The sequence below is a fragment of the Chiloscyllium punctatum genome, chromosome 39 (genome assembly GCF_047496795.1).
Source record: "Chiloscyllium punctatum isolate Juve2018m chromosome 39, sChiPun1.3, whole genome shotgun sequence".
NCBI lineage: Eukaryota > Metazoa > Chordata > Chondrichthyes > Orectolobiformes > Hemiscylliidae > Chiloscyllium > Chiloscyllium punctatum.
Genome location: NC_092777.1, coordinates 36,503,769 through 36,530,407, shown reverse-complemented (window position 1 = coordinate 36,530,407; position 26,639 = coordinate 36,503,769). Strand labels below are relative to the sequence as shown.

General features: G+C 41.6%; 1 protein-coding gene across 9 annotated transcripts in view; it reads right to left on the bottom strand.

Annotated features, from left to right (window-relative positions):
* Positions 1–26,639, bottom strand: part of tnrc6c1 (trinucleotide repeat containing adaptor 6C1) — a 716,497-nt gene that overhangs the window by 119,977 nt on the left and 569,881 nt on the right. For all 9 annotated transcript variants that reach the window (XM_072558458.1, XM_072558456.1, XM_072558461.1 and 6 more), the window contains one exon: positions 7,850–8,200. In XM_072558458.1, coding sequence (XP_072414559.1) covers positions 7,850–8,200 — 351 coding nt within the window. The remainder of the gene's footprint in view (positions 1–7,849; positions 8,201–26,639) is intronic.

Sequence of the window (26,639 nt, the reverse complement as noted above, 5' to 3'; positions counted from 1 at the left end):
CCTAGAGAATGAAATGTCTTAAGTCCACTTAAAATACAAAGCACAACTCTAAGGCAGGATTTCCAAACACTTTAAAAGTTAAATGGCAAAAGCTTCTTGAGGTTGAGAGAATAAATTGCTTATTGAAAAAATGCTATATCAATGTTATTCTTTGCTTTTAACCAAAAAAAAGTCTTAAAACTTGAAATCTTAACACGATCCTTCTAGATAGTCACTGAAAATCCAAATACAAGTCATCGGTCTGGGGACCTTAAAATCAAAATTATGGATCAGCCACAATTTAACTCAACTATATGTTAGGAACACAATTCCAAATCCTTCATATTCCATACAGTGCCAGAAACTGTCTCACCATACTATCAACTCCATTCTTCGTGATACTCCTAACAGCAATGGATCAAGGCAGCAAATCACCAACACCTTCTTAAAGATAATTAGATCAGCAACAAATGCCGGACTTTTAAACAATGCATAGCTCGCATGGAGGAATTAAAATAACCAATACCTCCCTTTGTGCTAAGTATAACTCCAGCCCATGAAGAAGATACCTACCATTCCCAATGATTGAAGTAAAATCCGGCCCCTTGATAGCACATTTAGTCAAATGCTATCTTAATGCCAAAAGCAGTCACAGATCTTTTTGGATGCCTCATGGATGCTCACTTGATTAAAAAAAAGCCATTTAAATAGCATCTTGCACATTCTCAGGACTTTCAGACCATTGAATACTGATGGGCTCAAGTCTCTATAAGATTCCTTAAAACTACAAATCTTCTGACTCGGAGAGAGACATGGTACCACAGAACCAAGGCTGACATTCTTAAATCACAATGCCATTTCAGATGCTGCAATCGGTCATGTACTGATGAAAAATAAACAAGTATAAGAACCTCTGATAGCTCAGGACATTCACTAAACCACATTCACAACAGGTTGCCCAAGCAAACGAGACTCTACTGTGGACTCACTGATCTCTGCCAGGGCAGGAGTTGAGTTGTCAATACTCTGGCATTAAGAAGAGAATTGTCTGACCACTATTAGCAATTTCTGATGAAAGCTATGCTGTTTGGTGATTGAACAGAAATACAAAGCACAGCAACAACCCCTTCAATCCAGCATGTCTGCACCGACCATAATGCCATTCTAAACTAATCCTACTGCTTGCTCGTGGTCCATATCCCTCTATTCCTCGTCTGTTCATGGCTGTTAAATGTATCTGCTTCTATCACCTTCTCTGGCAATATATTCTATGCATCTACCACACTGTTTAAAAAAAAACTTCTCTCACATCCCCTTTAAACTTCCCCCTCTAACCTAAGTGACTGAAAGAAAGAATGCCGAAAATCACAGCAGGTCAGGAAACATCCATGGAGAGAGAGAGAGAGAGCTAATGTTTCGAGTCTAGATGACTCTTCGTCAGAGCTGTTGTGAAATGTGGAAGGGGCTGCATTTATGCAATAGTGAGGAGGTGGAATGCTGGAGGAGAAAGGCTTCTAGTTTAGCAGAATGCAAACATGGCAGAACAATAGTGTACCTAACTGCCAAACTGGAAAGAACAGATGGATTAGATTAGATTAGATTATTTACAGTGTGGAAACAGGCCCTTTGGCCCAACAAGTCCACACCGCCCCGCCGAAGCGCAACCCACCCATACCCCTACATCCACCCCTTACCTAACACTACGGGCAATTCAGCATGGCCAATTCACCTGACCTGCACATCTTTGGACAGTGGGAGGAAACCGGAGCACCCGGAGGAAACCCACGCAGACACGGGGAGAATGTGCAAACTCCACACAGTTAGTCGCCTGAGATGGGAATTGAACCCGGGTCTCTGGCGCTGTGAGGCAGCAGTGCTAACCACTGTGCCACCATGCCGCCCACGCCCATGGAGTGAGTAAAGGGAGGGGAAAGAGGACAAGGTGATTGAAAATGCAACAAGTAAAGCTAAAAGAAAGGGAAGGAATGGGAATGGGTTCATAATACTGAGTTCAGCACCTTCATATTAAGTCCAGAATGTTGGAAAGTGCCTAGTCTGAAGGTGGGATGCTGTTCCTTCAGCTTGCGCTGTGATTTACTGAAGCACTGCAGCATGCCAAAGACAGACAAGTGGGCATGCAAGCAGGATGCGTTGTTAAAATGACCAGCTACGGGAAAGTCAGGGTCATGCTTGCGCATGGACTGGAGGTGTTCTACAAAGCAGTCACCCAGTCTGCATTTGGTTTCTGCAAAATAGATAAGGCCACACTGGGTGCAGTAAATGCAATAGATAAGATTGCAGGAGATGATGAAATGCTGCTTCACCTAGAAAGACTGTTTAGGCCCTTGGATGATGATGAGATTGAATGTTCTGACAAGCTTAGACGTAGATGTGTCTTCAAAGGCCAGATGAATATATTGCAGGTTGTTAAGTGAGGCAAGAGTGGAAATAGCAGGAGCGCTTGCAAAAATTTTTGATTCCTCTTTGGTCACAGGAGAGGTGCCAATGGACTGGAGGTCGTCCAATATGGTACCGTTACACAAGAAAGGAGCAAGGGATAAAGTAGGTAAGTTTATGTCGGTCATTCTAACGTCAGTGATGAGGAAATTATTGGAAGCAATTCTGAGCAACAGAATTCATCGTAATTTAGAGACAGGGATTAATTAAGAACAGTGAACATTGTTTTGCTAAGGGGAGGTCATGTCTGACAAACTGATTTAATTTTTGGAAGAGGTGACCAGGTGTATGGATGAGGGTAATGCTTTTGATGCAGTCTAATTGAACTTCAGCAAGGCTTTTGATAAGGTTGCACACGAGACACTCATAGCAAAGTAACAGCCCATGAAATCCAAAGAAACTTTGAAAATTGGACCCACAATTGGCCAAGTGGCAAAAAACAGAGTAAGTGGTTGAAGGAAGTTTTTCAGACTGGGAGATTGCATCCTGTGGAGTCCCACAGGGGGGTCAGTATTGGGGCACTTCTTGTTTAAATAATTGATTTAGACGTGAATACAGGAGGTTCAGGAAGCTTGCAGACACTTCAAAAATTAGTAGGCTGTTTAAAAGAGTGCTGAGGATAACCTTAAACAACAAGAGGATATAGACAGGCTGATCAGTAGTAAATGGATTTCAATTGGATAAATGTGAGATGATGCATTTTGGCAGGATAAACAAGACAAGGTAATACATGATGAACAGTCGAAGCCTGGGAAGCACCAAAAATCAGAGGGACCTTGGTGAGCACAGTGGTGTATAAGGGTATCAGGATAGGTGGATAAAGTGGTTAAAAAGGCATATAGGATACTTACCTATATTAGTCAAGGCATCCAGTTTAAATGCAGGGAGGTTATGCTGGAAATGAACAAAGTGTTGGTTAGGCCACAGTTAGATTGTTGCGTGCAGTTCTGGAATCCACATCACAGGAGGGATGTGACAACAATAAAGACTGCATAGTGAAAACTTACCAGGATGTTGTCCAGACCAGACAGCTTTAGCCATGAAGAAAGATTGGACTCACTGGGGCTCATTTCCTTTAAGCACAGGAGATTGAGAAGGGACATGATCGAAATGCACCAAGATTAAATCGGGGTAAAGACAGGAAGGAACATTAAATCCAGAACCCTGCATAGGTGGTAGAGGCAGGAACATCCAAAAAAGTACCTAAATGCATTCTCAGAGCACCAAGGCACAGGAAAATGGGATTCAAGTTGTTAGGTGGAAATCCCCGACTGGTGCAGATCATATGACCTGCCAGTATTTACTGCCACAGCTCTATGGTTGAATATCCAAAGTATTAGACTAACTGCAATACTAGCTAAGCAAGAAACTAATACATTTCAGTAAACAAGATGAAAAGTTGGAAAAAGTGCAAAAAACACATGCGAGAAAACTGACATAAAAGTCTAAACTTAAGTTCATAAAATTGAAACACGTTGCAGAGCTGTCCAATTTTACTATATGATCACTTTATGCTTCTTTACAAGAGCAGATGGTTAATTAACCAAGCCAATAATCTGCTTTAGTCTTATTATGCAATGGTGTTATGCAGTGCAGTCATCATAACTGGACACATGATTCTTGAGTTACTTACTTCAATTTCCCTTGCATCAGCTCTTATTCCAAGCACCAGCTGTTTGTCAAAGAACCAATGAAAATTATCCTCAAAATTGTCACACAATCCACTGAAAAGATAGGCAAATTCTAATTGTTGAGCAAGGTTCATGAAAGTAAGTTCGAGTAAAATAAGAAATACTGATGAACTGAAATCAGTATGGCACGGTGACACAGTGGTTAGCACTGCTGCCTCACAGTGCCAGAGACACTGGTTCAATTCCCGCCTCTGTGTGGAGTTTGCACATTCTCCCAGTGTCTGCATGGGTTTCCTCCAGGTGATCCGGTTTCCTCCCACAGTCCAAAAAATGTGCAGGTTGGGTGAATTGGCCATGCTAAATTGTCCATAGTGTTCGGTGAAGGGGTAAATGTACGGGAATGGGTCTGGGTGGGTTGCTCTTCGGAGGGTCGGTGTGGACCTGTTGGGCCGAAGGGCCTGTTCCACACTAAGTAATCTAATCTAAATGAAAAGGCTGATTTGTTTGATTAGCTTGTAATAGTTTATCCATCTGCCAATATGGATTTAATGCCCTTTGTGGTTTACACATATATGCTGCTGTACAGAATGATATGTTGTGTTGTTTGTTGGGATTAGTTTAGGATTTCTCCAACTCAAAGCTGTGCAAGTCTACACTAGCCATATAATGAACTCAAATACTTATTTTTAAGGTTGGTCATTAATGTTCGTCAAAGCTTGTAATTCTGCACTGAGAACTCATTTCCTACCTCCCCAATGCCTCTCCACGTCACATGTGTCACAAGTGTGATGAAAAAGACTCTCCACTGGCTTGAACAACTGCTGGCCCAACAACACTTAAGTTTGATACCATGCAGGAAAAAATCAACGCTTGATTTGCACCCCATCCACAACCTTCAACGTTTACTCCCTTCATCACAGACACAAGACATGTGCACCATGTACAGGATGCAATACAGTAACTCAGCAATTCTCTTCGGACAATATCTTCAAAATCTGGGACCACAAGGGCAGCAGGTGCACGGGAACACAACCCTCTACAAGCTCCCCTCCAAGCCGCATACTACCCTGACTTGGAATGATATTGCATACCTTCATGGTCACTGGGCCAAAATCCTGGAACTCTCATCCTAATAGCCTTGTGGGTATCCCTATGCCCCATGAATTGCACCCTGACACCTTATTCAGCTTATCACCATGTCCTCTAGGGTAACTAAGATTAGGCAATAAATATTGATATTGCCTGCAATGCGCAAATCCCATGAACAAAGCACATTGAGTACTGTTCAGCAAATTTGATAGAATTGTAAAATCACATCAAATAACAGACATTTTAGTTTGGGTTTGCAAGGCAAGCTCGTAGAGTACACGCTGACTCAAACAGCATGTTCCTCAAGTTGTTTGTAATAGGCAGAGTACAATCAGCCAATCATTGTGATGTACAGCATACATACCTGGAAGTGTGTATGAATTTGTGTCAATGTTCAAATGGCAAAAGATTTTTTTGAACTTACAGTAGCATCCTGTTAGTGACAATGCCACTTGCACAGTTGATATTTAATAGCAACATCAAATTACTTATTGAATCTGTTGCTCAACTTTTAAAAACAACTTGTTTTTCCAAGACAAAGGACAAACTGGGAACTGTAGAGATTTGAAAGTAATGGTCTTTGGCTTATTTGCCAGTTTGTACAACACACAGAGAATGATGATCTTGTCAAGATAGCCAGTATTCTGCAGGATAACTTTGACCTACTTTATTTCTGTGTCAAGCTTGCAAGGTAAGCAAATGGCTAACAGCTATTGTTACAAAGTTTATGAAGAAGCCAATCTAATAGCACATGGAGTTTTATAAATTCCAATGGTGAAGACAGTCTTGTGCTGGAGTGTAAGGGAAAGGAGATTCATAAAGGGAAAGGCAGCATGCTAGACCAGTATTACCAACAAGGGAGAAATATAAAGGATGCTGAATCTGAGGAGCTGAGAGTAGTAGGGCTTGCTGATAGCCTTGAGGTATGTGGTAGTGCTCATGTTTGCAAATGGTACTTTGGTAACAGCAAAATTATATTTTTAAAAATTCTCATTGAAAGCATTCCCACAGAGGAGTATTATATTACTAATTGTACATCTTTACTGGTTAAGGGAAATTGAACATCCCCAGGAAATCGCCATCTTTTCACAAGAATATCAATTACTGTTGAGACAAATTGCTTTATGTTAAAGCCTACATACGCAGCCTCATTTGGAGCAATAATTTGTCTAACAAAAACTATGGAATCTTCAAGATTTATCAGAGGTCCACTATTGACTTCAAGTTCTAAGGCTTCAGGCCCAAGTTTGGAATTAGAAAGATACAGCACAGAAGGGAACTGTGCCAAGCCAGCGACCTGATTAAGGGCTTTTGCCCGAAACGTTGATTTCGCTGCTCGTTGGATGCTGCCTGAACTACTGTGCTCTTCCAGCACTACTAATCCAGTATATAATATCAGATCATGCCTGCTCCAAAAGCCCTGGCTCTACCTCCCTCCCTTAGTCTCACACTCTTAGTACCATCCAAATAAATCTCATCAGCACAATCTCTAAACTGTGATGCCAGGAATTGAACCCAGTATTCTAGTTAAGGCCAAACCAAATGTTTTAACCATCACTTCTATACCTTTGTGATTCATATCATAACATACTCAATTATTTCTATTTATACTACCAATTCATCTATTTTGTTATGAATGCAGCAATCATTTAGATAAACAGCCTTCAATTTCAAGCTTCCTCAAGATGAAATATGCTTCAGATCACACAACAAGCAATAAACAAGCTATAACACTTACAAAAACCTCAAAAAGTAAAAGAAAAACTTATTTTTGCCATCATTGCAGAACTTGTTCTTCACTTTACCTAGTTAGTCAAAAGTCCCTTTTTCTACACAGCTTTCAATGGTTACAAGAAAGTAACTCATGGGCAGCACGGTGGCACAGTGGTTAGCACTGCTGCCTCACAGCGCCAGAGTCCCGGGTTCAATTCCCGCCTCAGGCGACTGACTGTGTGGAGTTTGCACATTCTCCCCGTGTCTGCGTGGGTTTCCTCCGGGTGCTCCGGTTTCCTCCCACAGTCCAAAGATGTGCAGGTCAGGTGACTTGGCCATGCTAAATTGCCCGTAGTGTTAGGTAAGGGGTAGATGTAGATGTAGGGGTATGGGTGGGTTACGCTTCGGCGGGGCGGTGTGGACTTGTTGGGCCGAAGGGCCTGTTTCCACACTAAGTAATCTAATCTAATCTAATCTAAAAATTTCTGATCCTCAACAAGGATTAAAGAAATGAAGAGAGGGGCAAAATAATGCTTGATGTAACAAAGCAAATAGAAAGTAATCAAATTAAGTTTCTTATTGACTGAAAGAGATACTTCTATGGAATGCTCAAAACTTTGAGCCATCTTAAATGTCAAATATTTCAATACAATATAGCCAGAAACCTTGATACCTGTATTGTATTCAACTAAAAAACATTGTGCAGCCAATCAAGCTTGCTTTAAAATATTCAAATCTGACTTTTCCTCTCAAAAGGAGAAGTGAAATGGGAACAAAAAGAATTTGGCATTTTAACCACTATTCAAAACGTAACACTCTACACATAACAAATCGAGAATTCAATGACAAATTTTGAAATGTATGCTTAAAAATTATGAACAAATGTCATTATCACCAAAGCCCAATACCCAAAGGTTTAGCTTGAACTTAACTCTTATTTAATTGCTTGCTCATTTGTGCAGTTTGCCAAGCACTCTTACCTGTCTGTCCTTTGCTGGGATGCTGGAGTTGCTGTTGCCCACCTGATGCCTGTTGAACACTGTGCTGAGAAGGATTTGCTGCCACTTGCCCTGTAACTTGTGCTAAACTATTGCTGATGACAGTCCCAGGTGGTAGTGGCTGACCCCTTTTCAATAGCTGTTTCTGTTCTTGATGCCGGAAGCGTGGCGGCACTTCGCGAGGTGGGTAGCGGGACAAGGCCTGTTGCTGACAATTGATAGAAGCTCGCTTGCCATTGTTTCCACTACTGTTAGTAATGGTGGTCGTGGAAGTGCTGTTGCAGGAATTGGCAGGCTGTGGCTGGCTTTGACTGGTCTTGGTAGGTTCTGGCACTGAAAGATAAAATTAAAACCACATCGTAATTTGAAAATTTCATTGGAAGAAAATAGACATTTTTCTGGACTTGTTCTAGAATTTCAAAGTAATGATTTGCTTTTACTTTATAACTACAGTTAATATATGCTAGATGTTGTTTTGGGCATGTTATTATGAACTTGGAATCACTAGTGTGGAAGCAGGCCATTCTACCCTTCGAGTCCAGGCTGACCTTCTGAAGAGCATCCTGCCCAGACCCACCCCCCTACCCGATCTCTGCATTTCCCATGGCTAACCCACCTAGCCTGCACATCGTTGGATGCTATAGGCAAATTAGCATGGCCAATCTACCTAACCTGGACATCTTTGGAATGTGGGAGGAAACTGGAAGAAACCCTCACAGACACAGAGTGACTGGCTGTGTGGAGTTTGTACAGTCATCCAAGGGTGGATACTGCAATTATTTCAAAAGAAAATGCTACATTTTTGTCAGTGAAAATTAAGAAATCAGATAGATGTAAAGCAGAATCCTCTACTTTGCCTAAATGAATCAAAAAGTGTTATTTTTCATCTATCAATTTAAAATGTTACACTATATCTGGGGGCAGCACAGTGGCTCAGTGGTTAGCACGGCTGCCTCACAGTGCCAGAGACCCGGGTTCAATTTCAGCCTTGGGCAACCGTGTGGAGTTTGCACATTCTCCCTGTGACTGCACGGATTTCCTCCAGGTGCTCCGGTTTCCTCCCATAATCCAAAAGATGTGCAGGTGAGGGGAGGTGAACTGGCTATGCTAAATTGCCCACAGTGTTCAGGGATGTGTAGGTTAGGTGCATTAGTCAGGAGTAAATGTAGAATAATGAGTTTGGGTGGGATAGGCGTGGATTTGTTGAACCAATAGGCCTGTTTCCACACTGTAGGGATTCTATTAAGAAATATCTCAACAGAAAGTTTGGAGCAAGAAGTCTTAAAACCAGTCCATCAATTCCATGCAAAGATAATTTAAAACTAACTGGCAAAAGAATAGTATTTTGTTTTTTGGTTATAAAAGTCATGATTTTCATCCCATGAATTCAAGTCATGAACATTTTCCCATTGAACTGGCTAGTCAGTAATGAAGAGAGATTAATCCAACCAATGAACTCAGCAACTAAATGTTTTTTAAAATCTCGAACAGGATGAAAAATGTGTTTGAACAATTGTTCATTGCACCTTTTCAACTCCGATGCAAATCTTGCATTTCAAACTATTGAATTTACTAGTACCATAGTTTACCTATGCATTGTAGTGAACCTGCTCAAAGCTGAATGGCAACAATATTTACGCAGTACACTTTTTTTTAAAAAAAAGGGTTGTGGAGAGGAAGGGAGGATGTGAAAACCAATAAAGCTCTGTACAGGACTAAAAAAACATTTAGGAAGGATAAAGTCTAAAATTATTTCGCTCTAAAACCCTCTTTGGTTGGACAGATCTAAACATTCGATCAAGTTCTGTTTTTTTTTGTCCAATTAATTAGTAGCTGCTATTTAAAAAGATCAAAATAAATTTCATGTAATGGGGGCCTCCTTAAAATTCTACGGTTGAAGTTTTCTCCATTATTTCCTAAGTGTAGGGACAAGCGTGCTAGATGGCAAATAAGGCAAAAAAGTGAGGACTGCAGATGCTGGAAACCAGAGTTTAGATCAAAGTGGTGCTGGAAAAGCACAGCAGGTCAGGCAGCATCTGAGGAGCAGGGGGGAAAAAAAAAATCAATGTTTCGGGCAAAAGCCTTTCATCAGGAATGGAGGCAGGGAGAAGTCCACCAGTTTCCTCACTTCCCCTCTCCCCATCTTATCCCAGATCCAACCTTCCAGCTCAGCACTGTCCTCATGACCTGTCCCACCTGCCAATCTCCCTTCCCACCTATCCGCTCCACCCTCCCCTCTGACTGATTACTTCTATCCCCAGCCCCATTCACCTACTGTACTCTTTGTTATCTTCCCCCCACCCTCTTCTCTACCTATCACCTCCATCCCCATTTGCTACCTTCTTCCCAGCGCCACCCCACCCCCATTTATGTCTTCACCCTGGAGGCTCCCTGCCCCCATTCCTGATGAAGGGCTTTTGCCCGAAACGTTGATTTTCCGGCTCCTCGGGTGCTGCCTGACCTGCTGTGCTTTTCCAGCACCATTGATCTAAACTCTAGGTGGCAAATAACAGTCCATGTCCCATTACCTACTTAACTCAGAGATAAGCAGCAGCACAAGAAGCAAGTTTCTTCACTAAGATCACTAGACAAGGCCGATTTTATATGGGATCTCAGAGCAAGTCATTTCATCATCTTCTTATCGGAGGCTAGATATCATGGTAGCAATTGGGGATCAGAGATAAGGGCAGTTGGGTGACTTTCAGAGGCTGCAACTTTGCCCGCTTTCCATACCTCCAAACGTTTTTCATTGTGGCCACTGAAGACCCCTCTCCTCACCACCACCTCCTCCTCCTCCCCTCCTCCCCACCCCCCCCCCCCCCCACCCCACAAAACGTTCAACATGCAGGTCATTGTGGTATCCCAGCTGGGAATCTGCCATTTGCATCCACCAGGGAGGCAGGTGATCAGGGAAGTGATGCATTAAGGCCCTTGTATGACCATTAATTGATCACTTAAAAGGTCTTTATTGCTGACAACTTGAGAATGTTATGAATGAAACTTCTTATGCGCACTGAATTGCAGAGGTAGCAAGACAGGAAGGCAAGTTTCTCTGCTGGACAAACCTATCCATTTTTGTCCTTCTCACCCCATCCAGGGAGGAAAGAAAGTTCTTAACAGAGTTCAATATCTACTGAATTTTAGATTAGATTAGATTACTTACAGTGTGGAAACAGGCCCTTCGGCCCAACAAGTCCACACCGTCCCGCCGAAGCGTAACCCACCCATACCCCTACATCTACCCCTTACCTAACACTACGGGCAATTTAGCATGGCCAATTCACCTGACCTGCACATCTTTGGACTGTGGGAGGAAACCCACGCAGACATGGGGAGAACGTGCAAACTCCACACAGTCAGTCGCCTGAGGCAGGAATTGAACCCGTGTCTCCGGCGCTGTGAGGCAGCAGTGCTAACCACTGTGCCACCGTGCCGCCCATTAAACTAAAAATCATGCAGAATAGCACTCTCAACAATATATCTTTTCCATAAATTATTCCTCATCAAATCCTATGTTTCAGCATGCAGATTCCTCCAATGTATCTTCCATTACTCCAAGATGGGAGCAATTCAGCTTTGCACCTTTCATGCTTAGAATTCAGATCTGCTGCATATTCCCTCCTTATTTTGTTCCAGTTAGTGACAGCACGAGATCGATCTTTTTCCCACCTAAACCTTTCTTTTAACCCCTACAGCTTACTGTGTTTGGTCTCATCGTTGTAAATCCTCTTAAGACCCAACTCTTCAATCATGCCTTCAGCAATCGCCCATAATCTTTCCTATTTCATCTCAGAAGTAACCAACTTTGGATATTTTCCTACATTAAAATGGTAAAAAGTAAATGCAACCTGAAGTTGTTCAGTGAAATGCATAATGTGGATAGTAAGATGGAACTTGTTTCACAAATGCTAAAAGCACACTTTTACCAATATGGAACGATGGAATAGTTAATATGGAACAGGTGGACATTTGGCATACTGAATTTCACCATGGAGAACTGGCATAGACCCAATCATTCCTATTCCCCAGCTCTATTCCCATGGCCCTACAAGAGTGCAGATCCAATTTCCTTTTGAAATCATTAATCATCTCCATTACCATCACCCCTGTAGTCAGCAAATTCCAGATAATTCCGACTGTGTTTAAAAATGTCATCCTTATATTCATTAGTATCTCATTTCTAAGACCTTACATCTGTATCATCTACTCCTTGTACTATAAGCTAACAGAATTTCATCGTGAGGGCTTTCTATGTCAATCGAAATGCTTCAGATATGGCAAATGTACAAATTCACAATCATTTGCAAAAGGCAAGTCATGCTATTTTAATTTAAAAACTTTTTAATAAAAAAAGTTTTCAACATTGTTTGACCCAAGTATAAAGCACATGGATACAGGGCATGAGTAGAGGCAGAATACTGAGCCCCTCAAGCCTGCTGTACTGACAATGATATTGTGGCTGATTTTTGCTTCAACTCCAGTTTCCTGCTTTACCCTTTGATTCATTCTTAGTGAGGTATCTGCCTACCTCTACCTTAAAAATACTGAATAACACTGCCTCCACTCCTTCTGGGAAAGATAATTTCATAGACTCTCAACCCTCAGAAAAAAAACTCATTAATCTTAAATAGGAGATCCCCTATTTTTAAGCTATGTACCTAGTTTTAGTTTTTTTACAAGAAAAAAACATGCTCTCAGCATCAAACCTGTCAAGTTCCCTCAGGATCTTATGAATCGTAAGACCACCTCTCGTTCTTCCAAACTACAATGTAGCAGGTCAAATCTGACTAATTGTACCTAATAAGAACCTCTGCATCCCAAGAATCAGTTGAGTGAAACTTCTCTAAACTGCTTCTAATACAATTTTGTCCTTTCTTCATTAAAGAGGCCAAAACCATAAGCATTAGTTTCAACACAAAAAAACTTCCCTACTCTTACACCTTATTCCCCTTACAATAAACATTTGCTTTTCCTTCATCATTTGCTGCATTTGCACAGTAATTTACTAGAAAGGATTCCTCAGTGCCTCTCAATTCTGTAATATATATATATATATATATATATAATTATAAAAAAACAAATTTAAATAATATGATACTTTTCTATTCTTTCTATCGAAATGGACAAGTTCACATTTTCCTACATTATACTCCAGCTCCCAAAATGTTGCCCATTCATTTAACTTCATGCCTATTCACAACTAACTCATTGACATATTTTTGTATCACCAGCAGACTTCTCAAATGTACATTTGGTCTTTGATAAATTATTCAGCACATAATTTCTAGCTGGCATAAAAATTCAGCAGGTAACAGGTAAGGCAAATGGAACATTGGCCTTTATTTCAAAGGGGAAGGTATCTTGAACTTCTCATTTGACTTAGAGAAAATTAGATAAGTTAAAAAACAGGCTTCAACAAGAGTCCCACCTATGCCCATCTCTGCTAGGGTATATATAACATTCCTCATTCCAGTTCTACTTGCAGGATGTCACCCGTTATTCTTTTGCCAATATGTTCAGGCCATCCTCAGCAGTGCTTCCTGCTCTCATCTAGAATCGGGAAAATTACGTTTTGCTTCCAATGGTCATCATTTTCTCACCTTAATATAGTCCCATCTCTGACATTTTCCTTCACTTCCTTGACTTTACTAGGCTTATCAATATCCATTATAAGATTCTGTTACGTCAACTACACCTACTTGCACCCTATTTCCCATAAGGATTCCATTCCCAACTTCATGGTGTTTGCTGCAGCTACTTTGCTGCTGTCTCCAACAGAACCTGCTTTTCCTTCAACCAAGCCATAACCACCTGCATCCCTATGCAAAATTGTGGTTGATAGGGCTTTTAACGCTGTCCAATCCATTTCATGCACCGGCCCCACCCCTTCCACTCTTTCCCAGAACAACAACAGGGTTCCCTTTATCCTTACTTCCAGGGGAGCACAATGCAAGCTTGAGGAATAAAACCTCATTTTGCACTCAGGCACCTTACTGCCTCAAGATCTCAATATTGAATTCCAAAAGTTCAGAAAATAACTTCATAATTAACGTTCTCCATTTTTCTTGCATTCTTTCTTTAGGATCGCAAATGTGGTTCCCTTGCTCAAGAAGTGGAGTAGGGATAACCCTAGTAACTATAGGCCAGTGAATGTCACTTCTGTTGTGGGCAAAGTCTTGGAGAGAATTGTAAGGGATAGGATTTATGAACATCTGGATAGGAATAATGTGATCAAGGATAGTCAGCATGGTTTTGTGAAGGGCAGATCGTGTCTCACAAACATTATTGAATTCTTTGAGAAGGTGACTAAGGAGGTGGACGAGGGTAAAGCGGTAGATGTAGTGTATATGGATTTTAGTAAGGCATTTGACAAGGTTCCCCATGGTAGGCTACTGCATAAAATACGGAGGTATGGCATTGACGGGGAGTTGGAGGTTTGGATTAGGAATTGGCTGGCTGGAAGAAAACAGAGGGTAGTAGTTGATGGTAAAGGTTCATCTTGGAGTGCAGTTACTAGCGGTGTTCCGCAAGGATCGGTTTTGGGACCATTGCGGTGTCATTTTTATAAATGACCTGGAGGAAGGGCTAGAAGGTTGGGTGAGCAAGTTTGCGGAGGATACAAAAGTCGATGGAGTTGTTGACAGTGAGGAAGGATGTGGCAGGTTACAGCGGGATATAGATAAGCTGCAGAGCTGGGCAGAAAGGTGGCAAATGGAGTTCAATGTGGGTAAGTGATTCACTTTGGTATGAGTAACAAAAAGATGGGGTACTGGGCTAATGGTCGGATACTTGGTAGTGTGGATGAGCAGAGGGATCTTGGTGTCCATGTACACAGATCTCTGAAAGTTGCCATCCAGGTAAATAGTGCTGTGAAGAAGGCATATGGTGTACTGGCTTTTATTGGTAGAGGAACTGAGTTCCGGAGTCCTGAGGTCATGTTGCAGTTGTATAAGACTCTGGTGCGGCCGCATCTGGAGTATTGTGTGCAGTTTTGGTCGCCATACTATAGGAAGGATGTGGAGGCACTGGAATGGGTGCAGAGGAGGTTTACCATGATGTTGCCTGGTATGGTAGGAAGATCATATGAGGAAAGGCTGAGGTACTTGGGGCTGTTTTCATTGGAGAAAAGAAGGTTTAGGGGTGACTTGATAGAGGTGTACAAGATGATTAGGGGTTTAGATAGGGTTGACCATGAGAACCTTTTTCCACATATGGAGTCAGCTATTACGAGGGGGCATAGCTTTAAATTAAGAGGTGGTAGGTATAGGACAGATGTTAGGGGTAGATTCTTTACTCAGCGAGTCGTGAGTTCATGGAATGCCCTGCCAGCAGCAATGGTGGACTCTCCCTCTTTATGGGCATTTAAACAGGCATTGGATAGACATATGGAGGATAGTGGGCTAGTGTAGGTTAGGTGGGCTTGGATCGGTGCAACATCGAGGGCCAAAGGGCCTGTACTGCGCTGTATTGTTCTATGTTCTTTCGTCCCTGCCCTTGTCTGGGTTATTTTGCTTGAGGAGAGAGGACCCATTATGTTCCTTCACCTTTTAATTTACACCCACTTTACATCTCTTTCTTTTTCATCATTAAGCACCCCTGTTATCTTCTGCACTGGGCCTCTTTACCACCTGCCACCACCCCCCCCCCCCCCCTCCACCCCCCCGCCTCTGTCAAAACTTTATTTAAAAATTCCAACATCTTTCAGTTCGAAGAAGTTGTATAACAGATTTGAATCTTTGACTCTGTTCCCCTCTCCACAGATACTGGCAGACCTGCCGAGTTCGTCCAGCTGGGACATACTTTCCTAGCTGCTTATTGCTCCACCAATCACACTGCCTTACCACCAACAGTTCCATCCCTGAAAAAAGGCAGAATATGTTAAGTGTTATTGTTGTTATGGAGAAAAAGAAACTGCTCAAAGTATCCCAGATATGATGTCACAAAAGCCTTCCATAACTATAGCAAGACTTTGTTTCTTCTATTCCAATCTCCTTGCAATAAAGGGCCAACATGCTATTTGCATGGGAACCAGAGGTGTAGTTGCAGTGCACAAGAGGATGGGAGTAGGAAGGACAGGGACAGGATTTCAGGGTCACAGGAATGTGCTGGCAGATTGCGAAGTGTGTCTACTTCAACGCCAGAAATCTGAAATAAGGTAGGTGAGCTTGTAGCATGGATAGGGACTTCGATGTTGCGGCCATTTCGGAGACAGGGATAGAGCAGGCTGAGGAATAGATGTTGCAGCTTCCAGGGTTTAAATCTTTCATTAAGAACAGGCAGGGAGGTAAAAGAGGGGGAGGTGTGGCCTTATTAGTCAAAGATTGTATAACGGTGGCTGGGAGAACTTTTGATAAGAACTCATCTACTGAGGTTGTGTGGGCTGAGGTTAGAAATAGGAGAGAAGTCACACTGCTTGGAGTTTTTTTTTATATATAGGCCTCCACAGAGTTCCAGGGAGGTGGAAGAGAAGATTAGCAAAATCATTCTGGGTAGGAGTGAAAGGAACAGGGTGGTCATTACGGGAGACTTTAACTTCCCCAACATTGACTGGAAATGCTATAACTCTAGTACATCGGATGGATCAGTCTTTGTCCAATGTGTACAGGAGGGTTTCCAGACAGTATGTCAAAGGGCCAACAAGAGGGGAGGCCACACTGGATCTGGTGCTTGGTAATGAACCAGGCCAGGTGTTTGATTTAGTTGTAGGGGAGCACTTTGGACAGAGTGACCATAATGTAGTAACGTTTAGTTTAGCAATGGAAAGGGATAGGTACATGCCACAGGTCAAGAGTTATTGATGGGGCAAGGGCAATTATAATGCATTTAGTCAAGAATTAGGATGCATAGAATGGGGTAGCAAAATGCAGGGGATGCAGACAATCAAAATGTGGAGCTGGTTTAAGGAACAGCTAGAGTGTCCTTGATAGGTATGTCCCTGTCAGGCAGAGAGGTAATGATAAGGTAAGGGAACCGTGGTTTACAACAGAAATTGCACGACCAAAGTGAGGAAACGAGCAGTATTGGATTCTTACAACAGCTGATGCTGGACCGTACCAGGGAGAAAGCAATTCTGGATCAGGTATTGTGCAACGAATCAGAATTGATCAGGGACCTCGAAGTGAAGGAGCTATTGGGAAGTAGTGACCATAATACAATAAGCTTCAATCTGCAATTTGAGGGGAGAGGGTACAATCGGAAGTGACAATATTTCTGTTGAATAAAGGGAACTATGGAGTTATGAGGGAGGAGCTGGCCAAAGTTCAGTGGTGCAATACCTTAGCAGGGATGACAGTGGAGGAGCAATGGCAGATATTTCTGGTGTATAATGAAGATGCAGGATCAGTTCATTCCAAAAAGGAAGATAGATCCGAGGAAAAGGCATGGGTGGCCGTGGCTGACGAGGGAAGTTAAGAAACATATAAAGTTAAAAGAGAAAAAGTATAACATAGCAAAGATAAGTGGGAAAACTGAGAACTGGGAAGCTTTTTAAGAACAGAGGATTACGAAGAAGGAAATACGCAGAGAAAAAATGAGGTACGAAGTTAAACTGGCCAAAAATATAAAAGGAGGATAGTAGAAGCTTTTTTTAGGTATGTGAAAGGCAAAAAAATGGTTAAGACTAAAATTGGGCCGTTGAAGACAGAAACAGGGGAATATATTACGGGGAACAAAAATGGCAGAAGAGTTGAATTGGTACTTCAGATCTGTGTTCACTGGGGAAGACACAAGCAATCTCCTGAGGTAACAGTGGCTGAAGGACCTGAACTGAAGGGAATTTATATTTGCCAGGAATTGGTGTTGGAAAGACTGTTAGGTCTGAAGGTTGATAAGTCCCCGGGGCCTGATGGTCTACATCCCAGGGTACTGAAGGAGGTGGCTTGAGAAATCGTGGATGCGTTGGTGATTATTTTCCAGAGTTCGATAGATTCAGGATCAGTTCCTGTGGATTGGAGGGTGCCTAATGTTGTACCACTTTTTAAGAAAGGAGAGAGAGAGAAAGCAGGAAATTATAGACCAGTTAGTCTGACCTCAGTGGTGGGAAAGATGCTGGAGTCTATTATAAAAGGATGAAATTACGATATATCTGGATTGTACTAACAGGATAGGTCAGAGTCAGCATGGATTTATGAAGGGAAAATCATGCTTGACTAATCTTCTGGAATTTTTTGAGGATGTAACTCTGAAGATGGACGAGGGAGATGCAGTAGATGTAGTGTACCTGGACTTCCAGAAAGCTTTTGATAAAGTCCCACATAGGAGGTTAGTGAGCAAAATTAGGGCACATGATATTGGGGGCAAAGTACTAACTTGGATTGAAAGTTGGTTGGCTGATAGGAAACAAAGGGTAGTGATAAACGGCTCCATTTCGGAATGGCAGGCAGTGACCAGTGGGGTACCGCAGGGATCAGAGTGGGACCGCAGCTTTTTACAATATATGTTAAAGATATAGAAGATGATATTAGTTATAACATTAGCAAATTTGCTGATGATACAAAGCTGGGTGGCAGGGTGAAATGTGAGGAGGATGTTACGAGATGACAGGGTGACTTGGACAGATTAGGTGAGTGGTCAGATGCAGTTTTATGTGGATAAATGTATGGTTATTCACTATGGTGGCAAGAACAGGAAGGCAGATTACTACCTAAATGGAATCAATTTAGGTAAAGGGGCAGTACAAAGAGATCTGGGTGTTCTTGTACACCAGTCAATGAAGGTAAGCATGCAGGTAGTGAAGGCAGCTAATAGCATGCTGGCCTTCATAACAAGAGGGAGTGAGTATAGAAGCAAAGTGGTTCTTCTGCAGCTGTACAGGGCCCTGGTGAGACCACACCTCGAGTACGGTGTGCAGTTCTGGTCTCCAAATGTGAGGAAAGACATTCTGGCTATTGAGGGAGTGCAGCGTAGGTTCACGAGGTCAATTCCTGGAATGGCAGGACTACCTTACGCTGAAAGACTGGAGCGACTGGACTTGTATACCCTTGAGTTTAGAAGACGGAGAGGGGATCTGATTTGAGACATACAAGATTATTAAAGGATTAGACACTCTGGAGCAGGAAACATGTTTCCGCTGATGGGTGAGTGCCGAACCAGAGGACACAGCTTAAAAATACAGGGTAGACCATTTAGGACAGAGATGAGGAGAAACTTCTTCACCCAGAGACTGGTGGCTGTGGAATGCTCTGCCCCAGAGGGCAGTGAAGCCCAGTCTCTGGATTCATTTAAGAAAGAGCTGGATAGAGCTCTCAAGGATATGGGAATCAGGGTTATGGAGATACGACAGGAAGAGGATACTGATTAAGGATAATCAGCCATGATTATATTGAATGGTGGTGCAGGTTCGAAGGGCAGAATGGCCTACTCCTCATCTATTGTCTATTGTCTTTAGCAAATAGAATAAAAGGAGAACTTTAAAGCTTTCTATAGATATGAGAGGAATAAAAGGATGATTAGGGTAGGAATAGGGCCAAAGACAGAAGTGGGAAATGGAGTGTGGACACTGTGGAGATCAGAGAGATGCTAAACCAACATTTTGCATCAGTTTTCACTCAGAAAAAGGAGAATATTGTGGAGGAGAAGAATGAGGTATGAGATTTTAGATGAGAAAGGATCAAGGTTAGTTACGAACAGGTGTTATCAATTCTAGAAGGAGTAGAATTCTAGAATGTAGACAAGTCTCCTGGGCTGGATGGGATTTATCAGAGGATTCTCTGGGAAGCTAGGGAGACAGCAGAGCCTTTGGTTTTGATATTTGAGTCATCATTGTCTCCAGGTTTGGTACCAGAGGACTGGAGGATTGCAAATATTCTGCCCTTGCTCAAAAAAGGGCAGTAGAGATGACCCAGGAAATTATAGACTAGTGAGCCTTACTTCTGTTGTAGAAAAGGTTTTAGAAAGGATTAGAACAGATCAGATTTATAATCATCTAACAAGCAATTTGATTTCAGATAGTCAACATGGTTTCGTCAAGGGCAGGTTGTGTCTCACAAACCTCTGAGTATTTTTTTTGAGAAGGAGACAAGCATGTAGGGTAGGGTTGGCGTGGTATACATGGACTTCAGTAAAGCCTTTGATAAGGTTCCACATGGTAGGCTGTTGGAGAAAATGCAGAGGCATCAAATTGAGGGTGATTTAGCAGTTTTGATTAGAAACTGGCTTTCTGAAAGAAGGCAGCGAGTGATGGTTGATGGAAAATATTCAGCCTGGAATCCTGTTACCAGTGGTGTGCCACAAGGATCTGTTTTGGGACCACTGCTGTTTGTCACTTTTATAAATGACTTAGACACAGGCATGGGTGGATGGATTAGTAAATTTGCAGATGACACTAAAGTCAGTGGAGTAGTGGACAGTGTGGAAGAATGTTACAGGTTGCAGGGGGACTTGGATAAACTGCAGAATTGGGCTGAAAGGGGACAAACGGAATTCAATGCAGCTAAATGTGAGGTGATGCACTTTGGGAAGAATAACAGGAAGGCAGAGTACTGGGTCAATGGAAAGATTCTTGGTAGTGTGGATGGTCAGAGGGATCTTGGAGTCCATGTAGATATGATGCAGAGCTGGGCTGAGGAGTGGCAGATGGAGTTCAACCCTGCCAAGTGTGAGGTTGTCCATTTTGGAAGAACAAATAAGAATGCGGAATACAGGGTTAATGGTAGGGTTCTTGGTCAGGTGGAGGAACAGAGGGATCTTGGGGTCTATGTACATAGATCTTTGAAGGTTGCCACTCAGGTGGATAGAGTTTGTAAGAAGGCCTATGGAGTATTATCGTTCATTAGCAGAGGGATTGAATTCAAGAGTCGTGAGGTGATGTTGCAGCTGTACAGGACTTTGGTTAGGCCACATTTGGAGTACTGTGTGCAGTTCTGGTCGCCTCACTTTAGGAAAGATGTGGAAGCTTTGGAGAGGGTGCAGAGAAGATTTACCAGGATGTTGCCTGGAATGGAGAGTAGGTCGTACGAGGATAGGTTGAGAGTTCTCGGCCTTTTCTCGTTGGAACGGCGAAGGATGAGGGGTGACTTGATAGAGGTTTATAAGATGATCAGAGGAATAGATAGAGTAGACAGTCAGAAACTTTTTCCCCGGGTACAACAGAGTGTTACAAGGGGACATAAATTTAAGGTGAAGGGTGGAAGGTATAGGGGAGATGTCAGGGGTGGGTTCTTTACCCAGAGAGTGGTGGGGGCATGGAATGCGCTGCCCGAGGGAGTGGTAGAGTGAGATTCATTGGCGACCTTTAAGCGGCATTTGGATAGGTACATGGATGGGTGCTTAATCTAGGATAGAAGTTCGGCACAACATCGTGGGCCGAAGGGCCTGTTCTGTGCTGTATTGTTCTATGTACATAGATCCCTGAAAGTTGCCACCCAGGTGGATAGTGCTGTTAAGGCGGCATACGGCGTGTTAGGTTACATTTGTAGAGGGATTGAGTTCCGGAGCCGTAGTATCTTGTTGCAACTATACAAAAACGTTGGTGCGGCCACACTTTGAATATTGTGTACAGTTCCAGTCGCTATATTTCGGGAAAGATGTGGAAGCATTGGAAAAGGTGCAGAGGAGATTTACCCAGATGTTGCCTGGTCTAAAGGGAAGATCTTAAGAGGAAAGGCTGAGAGACTTGAACCTGTTCTGATTGACAAGGTAACAGCTAAGAGGGGATTTGACAGAGACATACAAGATCATCAGAGGATTAGATAGAGTAGACAGTGAAAGCCTTTTTCCTAGGATGATGACGTCAGCATGTACAAGGGGGCATGTACAAATTGAGAGGTGATAGATTTAAGACAGATGTCAGTGGCAGGTTCTTCACACAGAGTGGTAAGGGCGTGGAATGCCCTACCTGATAATGTAGTCAACTCAGTCACATTAGGGAGATTTAAACAATCCTTAGATAAACACATGGATGATTTTGGGATAGTGTAGGGGGACGAGCTGAGAATAGTTCACAGGTCGGCGCAACATCGAGGGCAGAATAGCCTGATCTGCGCTGTATTGTTCTATGTTCTACGCTTTCCTAATTACTTGCTTTATTTGCATGTTAACGGTTTATGTTCTTCATGCACGTGATGCAAGTTTGTCTGAACCTCAACATACACAAGTTTCACACCTTGAAGAGTATTTTACTTTGCTGTTCTGATAACCAAAGTGAATAACAATTATACTTCATTTGCCACCTTGTTGCATACATGTATCTGCGTTTATCTCTTTGCAAGTACTTGTCTATAGTCTCTGTGTCCATCTGATAGTTTATATTCTTAGCTAGCCTTCTATCGTCAACAAGTGTATATAATCTCAGTCTCTGTTTCAAAGTCATTTATGTAGACTGAAAGGAACAGAGGCCTCAATGACCTTCACAGCACTTCACCAGTCACACCTTGCCAACATTAAATTGCTTCATTTATCCTGCCTTTTGATCCTGCAGTCATGCTAAAATATTAACCAGCTGAAGGCACGGTCTCCAATGATGAAACAATTAAAATCAGAGAAACCCAAGAGGCCAAAATTGGAGGAACAAAATATCTCGGAGCATTGAGATAACAGAAGAGATTAGAAATAGGCAGTGACAACAGCAGGGTAGGGAGTGGTTCAAAACTGGTTACAGTGTGACATCAAATACGAAGGGTTCTTGCAGCACAGTGGCAGTGTATCTGACTCTGAACCAGAAGCATGGATTCAAGTCTTACTTATCTTAGATGTGTCATAACAGATCTGAACACAGTGACAAGTATCTGTAGTAACTATTATCCCGATACATCTTTGATAGAGATTTATATAACAAGGCAATTAAGCAAGGCAACTACAATTCTGATCAAGTAGCAACTAAATTTCCAGTGGCATGAGCTCAGGGTGAAAATAAACCCAAAGGTTGTGTAGTCCATGCATTTTAAACTTAATCAAACTTAGGATTTGAGGGCAAAAAGATGAGCTAGTTTTTTTTAAAAAAAGTTTTGTCGCCACTTCTGTTGAAGGTGGCTCCAACCCAGAAGGGTGTGCGCTTGGGATCTTTGCATTCAAAAGTGGATCAATATCCAAGATGGAGAAAGCCATGACAAGCAGCCAAGACATTATGGCTCAACTTCGTAACATGATGAATTTGATTGAATTGGCTAGGAAAGGAGCAGATTCAGCCAATCATCATTTGATGTATATTGAAAGGGACCACAGTTTTTCCTTCATGAGATTATAAATTAAAATGTAAGTTGGACTGCTATATAACAAATACCACAATAGCATTACAACTTGAAAGTCAAGTGCAGATTTTTCATCTGTGCAATTCAAGTTGATTTTTGAAGCAGTGAGAGGGAGAAAAGGAAACTCAAAGGCACAAAGCGCCTTCTGAGTTAAGGAAATTGTGCCTGATGACAGTCCTCTCATTGGTGGAGCTGCAGGGAGTTAAAAGCTGGAAGTGTCAGAGCAGCAGAGAGAGAGAGAGAGAGAGAATGTAGCCATCGCTCCCAATGTGTGAAAAAAACAAAACCAAAACATCTGAAAATAAAAGTTCATCCACTCACTATGAAACTGAAGAACAACCAACATCCTACACACAACGGCGTGTTATCATTACTAAAAATCAAAATGGAGTGTGAAAGATTATTTAACCCATCCTTGAAATCTAGACTTTTGATCTTCAGAATTTTGTTTATTGTGTCTATATCCTTGATTCACCTATATTACGTATCAAATTGCCCGTCTTTTATGTCTTAAACGTAAATAAGTGAATGCGTAGGTATGTTGGTTGAGGTTATACGATTTTAAGTTTCATAGTAGAAAATTAGAAATCATTTCTCTTTGATTTTCGCTGAAGTTAAATGTGTTACAACAGAGAGAGGTTTTTTCAGTGAACAATGAAAACTGGTATGAACTGCTTTTGTCCTGAAAGCAGTCAGGCAGGCATTTTGGTCATCTTGCTGGTTAAATTGGAATTTAATACATTTTGGTATGGCTTGTGGCAAATTGGGGCACAAGTTTTGATACACTCTGTCCATTTAAGATGTAACTGTATAACTGATAAATGCAAACCCAGGTGTTCCTAGACTCCCAGCAAAATTTATATTGAAGCAAAACAATTCATATGAGCACAATTAACATGAGTTCACCACAAGAAGTGCAAGTATCTTTGCAACAGACTTGATTGAACATAAATCTGCACTTAGAATCTAGCACCAAACCTATATAGTCCTTACCATCACTTTCAGTTAACTTCATTGCTTTCTCTCTTCATCTCAGCAATATAGATGAACAGTATAAAAACTTGCTATCCAAATCTCACATTATGGTGCTATGCTGTTTTTGCTTATGCATAAGCAGAGAGTAATAAACTGAAAAAGTTTCAAATCATTGCTGCTTTCTGTTGGTTTAAGGAAATTCATCAATTATTTAGAAATTTTTATGTAAGTAATGGAATAGCTTTTTCCTTTAAATCAGTGTTCTTAGGCAACTGGCTTGTAAAGGCTGATCCATCCCTTCCATTTCTTCAAAGTGCTTATCTGAAAGTATGTAGAATGGCCTGGTTTCAATAGTGTGTTTCTGGTCACTTCTAAAGTCGTGCTCTATTTAACTTAGGCAAACTTTTAAACTCAACTTACATGATTAATGAAACAACTATAACTACATATGATCTTTTATATCTGCCATTTTGACAGCTTGCTAGGAGATCTCAGTTCAGCAAGGCTGGAGTCTCCAGAGAAATCTCAAGAAAAGCAACATACAGGAAACAGCATTCTATAATCTCCCCGAGATGGCCTCATTAGAAAATGGGGTTATAAGTATGTAGAAGTTGGTGTCATTTTACAGTCTGCCTTCAAGCACTGTAGAACTAAAAAAGTTGACGGTTATCTAATTCTAATGGTAAAAATAACACAGCTGCTTTGTCAACCTTGGTGTGAAGAGGCAATGGAAACGATGAATGCGATAATTTACAATTCTAATAATTTAAAAATTACAAGGGCTCATGACTGTCAAGTATAAACTCCAGAAAAGACAAATATTTATAGGCACCGTTACTTCAACTTTCAAACAAAATTCATCACAAGATGTACTCTCCCTCAAAATTACTTACAGCCTTGAACAGGTAATTTGAAACTTCTTTCAATACAAATTACTTTCTATGACAGCAATCAAATTTACAAAAAAATTTCCTGACACTGGTTTCTGCATTACACATCCATACAAAACAGTCACCTCCCCTTGCAGTAAGACTCAGAGCCCAGTTGGCTCCAATTAATCTAAATAAACTTACAAAAACATTTCAAAAAAGCAATGTTCACCTAGCTCCCACAAGCTTTTATGGTGAAGGATGGGATGAGTAGTGGAAACAAGATACAAGGATGAAAGTCAGTCAAAATCTACAGTCCATGAAATTACACAGAGCGAAGCTAAAATGTACAGATTTACTCATTTTCCCCCTTAACCCGCAGATAACAAAGTTCTCCAAAAATAACTGAAATCCCTCAGCAAATCAGTTAAGTGCCTGATATACTTACCGTGTTCTATTTATATTTGAAAGCTTTTAATAACTAAGTCATTAGCCAACACCACACAAAATATCAATTTTACAAAATGTCCAATGCAACAGATGGATAAGAACATGAGAAATAAGAGATCACCTTATGGTATTTGAGCATGCTCAACTAGCGTGATCATGGCTGATCTTCAGGTTCAACCCTACTTTACTAGCCACTCCCCCTAGCCTTTAAATCCCTGAAACCAGAAATCTCTCTCTCGGGGTCTCAAATATATTCAGCAATGGAGCATCTACAACTGATTGGAGTAGAAAATTCCAAAGATTCAATCTTTTAAGTGAAAGAATTACTTCAAATCTTCGTCTTAAATGATCAGCACCTTATAGGACTGTGTCCTATCTTCCAACTTTACGATTGTGGTCCATCTTGCTGCTTGATTGTATAGTCCTCTAATTTTCACTGGTTGAAAGGTTTCTAGTATGTGCATTAGGAAGAAGCCATTCACCCAACAAGCCTGCGCTACCATTAAATAAGATCACAACTGATGTGATTAATCTACATTCCTACTTGCTCTTAACCATTCTCCCTTTCCTTAGCAAGAATCCATGACCTCTGCCTTAAAAATATTCAAACACTCTGCTTCCACTGCCTGAGGAAGAGATCCCCCAAGTAAAATAATTTCTCCTAACTTTGATTTTTAATGTGCAACTCCTCATCTTTAAACAGTAACAACTGGTCTCTTCCACAAGAGAAACCTCCAAACCTTTCAGGATGTTGAGGAGAGTGGAAGGAATCCAGGGGATTAAAATATTTTCCTTTCAAAAAAAAACCTTGGGAGATTTCCAACAATTCAGACAGTCATAGAAACGTACAGCATGGAAGCAGACCCTCTGGTCCACCTTGTCCATGCTGAGCAGATATCCTAAATTAATCGAGTTCCATTTGACCCATATACCTCAACTCTTCCCATTCATATGCACATCCAGATGCCTTTTAAATGTTGTAATTGTACAAGACTCTACCACTTCATTTAGCAGCTCAATCCATACACACACCACCCTCTGTGAACGTTGCCTCTTAGGTTGCTTTTATAGCTTTCCCCTCTCACCTTAAACCTATGCCCTCTAGTGTTGGATTCCGCCACACCAGGGAAAGGATCTTGTCTATATGCCCGATCCATGTACTCAATTTTAAAAACCTCCTCAGCATCTGATGCTCCAGGGGATTACAACCCCAGCTGATTCAGCCTCTCGCTATAGTTCAAACCCTCACAAAATATTGCCAGGGTTGGAATCTTTTCTGAACCTTTTCAAGTT